Source organism: Leptonychotes weddellii, chromosome 1 (genome assembly GCF_054177405.1).
Source record: "Leptonychotes weddellii isolate Sample4059 chromosome 1, ASM5417740v2, whole genome shotgun sequence".
NCBI lineage: Eukaryota > Metazoa > Chordata > Mammalia > Carnivora > Phocidae > Leptonychotes > Leptonychotes weddellii.
The window spans coordinates 99,331,897-99,337,174 of NC_138369.1; the positions used below are offsets into that span (position 1 = coordinate 99,331,897).

Here is a 5,278-nt window from a genome sequence, read left to right on the forward strand (position 1 = left end):
GGCTATTAGGGAGATACAGTGTGACTTACTCTTGGAGAAGTCTGCTTTTATCTGGCCTACATTTGTATCCTGCTTGTCTCTATACTTTTCCTTTGCTTTTACTTTTTTCTCTCAATGACTATGGAGTTTCCTGTTTGATTCTTTATAGGGGTCTTAGTGTTTAAGGTGTGAAGGAATGAATAAATCCTAATCCTAAAACGATAACTGTCTGTTTCAGTCTTCTTTAATAAAAGCGCCAGCTCCTGGCTTCTCCACGGTGTCGCTCTTTTTTTAAGAGGACACGGAAGGCCACCACCCAGCAGACGTCCCTGCGGGTCAGGAACCGCGGCAACTGCCTTTCCTCCCAAGTGCGCTAAGGGCCACCCCCAAGGAGTAGTGACTTCAAGGGCCGGTACTCCGTCCCCTGTGCTAAGTGAGAGAGAGAGCACAGACTCCCTTTAAAGGCAAACTCTGCAAACAAGAATAACCTTGAGAAAGACCCTTTATATGCCGATCAATGCTCAGGAACGTTGCCAACCACTTACAACTCCCCTTTGACATTTCACAGATGCGTTTTCATGCTGGAGAAGGGGCCTCTTTCTACCCCGGAACCCAAAACCCCGCTTTGTGCCTCGGGTGCAGTTGGGTCTTATCGGATGAGCCGCTGGGGAAATGTGGGGCCCCTGTCCTCTCCTTGGTCAACTAGAGTCACCCTGACAGAGGACTCCCCTGCCTTCCAGGGGCTACTTCTGTGGTGCCTTGACCTGAGTCTCTCCGGGGAATTCTCTCTCTGTTCTGGAGGTCTCGTGGAATTCCAACTTCTCAGTCCCAAGGATCTGCCCAGAACCATCCGGCGGTCCCCAAGCCCCAAGCTCTGGGACGGCTGCGGGGCTGCGCTAGCCATTAATGGCCATCATCCATTTTTAATCAGAAAGATCACAAGAAAGATGGTAAGCGAATCCCAGTCGCAAGTCAATTTAAATAACATTCCTGGGGAAATCCAATCACTTAAAACTGAGACACCCACGCGAGCAAGAGCCCCCGCCCGACTGGCGGGGAAGAGCGCGACGGCAGTATTAATCGAGATCAGGGGGCTCCCGTGCTCAGCGCGGAGGTTAACCCTTCCAGCCCCGGAGGGTGACAAGGGGGGCTTGGAAGAAGGCCGCCGGCGGGGCGAAAATGCCCACGGCGGCCACGCACGGGCTGTCTCTGTCATCTTGGGCAGCTCCGAGCGCCCTGAGCCCGGCCCGGGCGGCTGGGCGCGCGGGGTTAAGGTCAGAAGCTCAGGAGGCCGCTCCGGCTGCGAGGAGCTGCCGCCTCCCGCAGCCTCGGCGCGCCTCGGGCTCCTCCTTCCGCCCAAGCGTGGCCAAGTGAGCACTGCTCCGGCCGCAGGTAGCGGAGGCGCGGAAGGCGGCGCGCGGGACCCAGCGGAGCGCCCGGGGAGGGGCCGACGGACACGCGGACAGACGGATCCCCCAACCCCCTCCCTGGACAGTAGCGACTGTCCGCGCCGGCCATGTGGGGACCCGGAGTCACAGCGGAGGGCCTGTCGGTGGCGCCGGCACCGCCGCCGCTGCTGCCGCTGCTGCTACTGCTGGCGCTGGCGCTGGTGGCGCCCTCGCGGGGCGGCGGGGGCTGCGCGGAGCTGGCGTGTGGCGAGCGGGAGCGCTGCTGCGACGCGGCCAACGCCACAGCGGTGCGCTGCTGCAAGCTGCCGCTGCACGCCTTCCTCGACAACGTGGGCTGGTTCGTCCGCAAGCTCTCCGGGCTGCTTATCCTGCTCGTGCTCTTCGCCATCGGCTACTTCCTGCAGCGCATCATCTGCCCCAGCCCACGCAGGTACCCGCACGGTCAGGCGCGGCCCGGGCAGCCACGGCCCGGGCCGCCGGGGGGCGCAGGGCCGCCGGGGGCCGCGGAGCCGCCCGACGACGACGACGACGACTCGCCCGCGCTAATGCGCGACGAGGCGGCCGCCGGCTCTCAGGACTCGCTGCTGGACAGTGGCGGCGGGGGCCGAGGCCGGGGAGGCGGCGGGCGCTCGGCCCCCTCCTGCGCCTCGGAGCACGAGCTTCGCGTGGTCTCGCCGGTCTTCCTGCAGCTGCCCAGCTACGAGGAGGTCAAGTACCTGCCCACTTACGAGGAGTCCATGCGGCTGCAGCAGCTCAGTCCCGGGGAAGTCGTGCTGCCCGTGTCGGTGCTCGGCCGCCCGCGAGGCGGCTGCGCCGGGGAGTCCGACGGCGGCGAGGGCCGCTTCCCGCTCATCTGAGCGTCTGCGGCCGCTCGAGGACCGCGCGGACCGAACGCGCCTAGGGGGGCTGCGGGTGGGATGCAACGACAGAGGTGGCCGCTGCCACCGCCGACTCCTCAGACCCCCCCGGCACCCGGGCCGAATCGCCTGTCGCCCGGCACCTGGGTTGGAGTCACCCACACTCCAGCTTTCCCCCGGGATCTTAAGTTTCCCTACGTTTCATTCGGTTCAAGGAAACGTTAGGCGCGCGCGGCGGAGGCGACGGCAGCGGACGAGGCTGGAGTGCAACTTCGAAGGACGTCCCCGCCCTCAGCCTCTCCTCCGTCCTGTGTTCACTCGTAAGTGCCTGCCTGCTTTCCGAATCAAAGAGAACACGTGAGCCCTTGAGTGCGTCGAGCGAAAGGCAGTAACCTTTAGGGATGAGGGGAAAGCACGCAGTTCCATCCCTCTGCCTCTCGCCTCGACAGGTCACGGTCTCCCAAGATGGGCGGAGGGCGAGGAGCCGTAGGGGCGAGCGGCGACTGGAGACTGCTGCGCGCGGTCGGGGAGAGCAGCACCTAGGTGTGATTGAATCCCTCCCTCCCTTGCGGAGAACCGAAATAAACCCCCTTGGTATATTCCTGGCCAAGCATAGTCCCAGCTGATGGCTCACAATATGGCGGGGGGGGAGGGGGGAATTTCCCGTAATGTCCAGTTAGGTGCTGTACCTATTGAAGATACAGCAGTTAGGTATATAGAAGACCTTATTCTTAATAAGGTACAGTTGGACTTTGGATTTGCCAATAACTGAGAAGATATTTATATTTATTTGTCTTTTATTTTTATATTTTTACCATGTATTGAACGTATCAGGAGTGTATTTGTGCAATTAATGACAAGATAATCGTCTTTTCCTCTTTTTTAGGCCTTAATGGCCCGGGAATTGTCTGTCATTATTGTTTAATAAAATATTGGACATGATTTCATTTACAATGGGGAAGAAAAAGAGGCATGGGCAAAGGAGAAAACGTACGTGACATAAAACACGTGAAGGATATCTTATTTTCGCTATTTGAGAATATATTTTATTTTTAGTACTGTGGCATAATATATAACTTTTGTAATAACTGTAGATTGTGTAGTCTAGGTCTTAATTGTATCATTCACCACGTAGTTATATGTAGATATGATTGATACATATATGCCATACCATGAAGCATGATGTCATGTGCTTTTCCGTTTGTTTTGAAGTACATTCCACAACATGATGCAAAACATAAGAACTTGTGACTTCTCTTAAAGCCATACTTGTGCAAGGAATGTACTGCAGAAGGATTTAGTCAGCATATCCTAAGAAAAACATAAATGTCATTGTATCAGTTCTACCATTCTATGAAATGTTCTTTAAGCAAATGGTAATATAAAATAATATATTAAAATGCATTGTGTATAATGTACATATGCACATAGTCTATGTACAGTATACATATTGTATACCATATAATTACTGCAGTTTATGACTGCCATGAAAGGAAAAGAAGGAAAACAAAGGTTTCTCTTCTTGGGGAAGGATGAGTGTTACATTAAGAAAGATTTTACATGTGAACTTCACATATGTATCTAGAAACATTGTTCTTATGATTAAAAAAGTTTGACAATCCTGAGATTGTATTAGAAGAAACTGATCTGATTAATTTGAGAAGTGATTTAATTGTGAAATTAATTTGAGAAAATGATTAAACTTTTAAAAGCTAATAGAAAAAGTCTGACAGTTCTAAGGAAGTCTGAATTGTAATAGAATGGTTTACTCTAAACTGCTAAAAGCTAATGACCCTGTCATTAAAATCATTTGAAGTGTTATTAAAACACAGAAAAACATTAAAATCTTTCTCTGTGCAAATTGTATCAGATGTGTGACTATATGGCAATGCATTAAAATATGAAATGTGTATCTTTGTTATTTAAAAGCAATTTTAAGCTGTGTTTGGCAAAACAATAAGGAGTTGAGACTATTTAAATTGAGACTGGTACAAGATTTAATGAAATCACATCATATTGAGTAATTGCATATGTTAATATTATTCAAACACTATAAATTTTAGTTACATGTGGCTATCAATGCCACCCACCATTCAAACAAACAGGAAAGTAGCCATAATCTTTTAAATTATTTATCCTTTGGGGGTATCCTGTTTTAGACACATCTTAAAATTCACCCGTATCTGAAACATCAACGTGAATATCCAGTACCAGTATATGAAGTATATCCTATATGTTGCTATTACTAGCATCTTGAGCTTTGCAACAAAATCTTGTAAAAATACACTTATAATATGAATCAAGTGTATTTCCCTTGTATCAACTATGGAACATTTCTCTCCCTAAAATTCAGAATGTCTACAATGTAATACTAGTCATGCAGTGAGGTTCCACTGAATTTTAAAGTTACAACAAATTTTACACTTGTTTTTTTCCTACACAGCACACAAGCTTTTATGCACATCTCTCGGTTAATAAAAATGAGTTTGACTCTGGTTTTTTTCTTGCACTTCATTGATTTACCAAGCACGATTTTGGGGGGGGGGGAAGGAATTCTTAAAAACTATTTTTATTAGTGGTAAATGAACATGTTTCATGGTAACACACACACACATATATAACATACCCTGTTAATACACACACAACCTATGTGTTCACAATGCTAGAAGGCCTGGATAGAGACATTTTTAAAGCACTAAGCGTGGTATCTAGGTGTATCAATTTTATAGATTTCACCTGGAAGTTATTTATTATATAGAACTAGTAGAAAATAGAAATGTAGAAAACATTAATGTAGAAAAGTTATTCTCTCACCTGAAAATAATTTGTGATGAGTTGCTGATTTTACTTATTTTCAATATTTTTTTATATAGGTGAGGGCACAGATATGTATATATATGCACATATTTATATATATATAATCATCAGTTGCTTAAAAGCATGACTGTTTTCTACTCATATTTTTCAATTATGGGTATTATATAAGTATATATACACACACACACACATATATATGAAATCAGTTGCTTAAAA

The 5,278-nt window shown here is 48.6% G+C and overlaps 1 protein-coding gene across 3 annotated transcripts; it reads left to right on the forward strand.

Annotated features, from left to right (window-relative positions):
• The first annotated feature begins 1,286 nt into the window (after positions 1 to 1,286).
• On the forward strand, positions 1,287 to 4,740 carry C1H3orf80 (chromosome 1 C3orf80 homolog). Of its 3 annotated transcripts, none has more exons than XM_081828796.1 (2): positions 1,287 to 2,788; positions 3,132 to 4,740. In XM_081828796.1, exon 1 carries the CDS (start codon positions 1,496 to 1,498, stop codon positions 2,243 to 2,245), a length of 750 nt encoding a protein of 249 aa, XP_081684922.1. In that variant the 5' UTR covers positions 1,287 to 1,495; the 3' UTR covers positions 2,246 to 2,788; positions 3,132 to 4,740. The 3 variants fall into 3 exon arrangements, with proteins under 3 accessions (XP_081684922.1, XP_081684921.1, XP_081684930.1); XM_081828795.1 differs by having other exon boundaries at positions 1,287 to 2,565; positions 2,695 to 4,740; XM_081828804.1 differs by having other exon boundaries at positions 1,287 to 2,565.
• The last annotated feature ends 538 nt before the right edge of the window (positions 4,741 to 5,278 follow it).

Excerpts from the sequence above, each read along its gene's own strand:
- C1H3orf80 (XM_081828796.1), top strand. The coding sequence starts at position 1,496 with ATGTGGGGACCCGGAGTCACAGCGGAGGGCCTGTCGGTGGCGCCGGCA.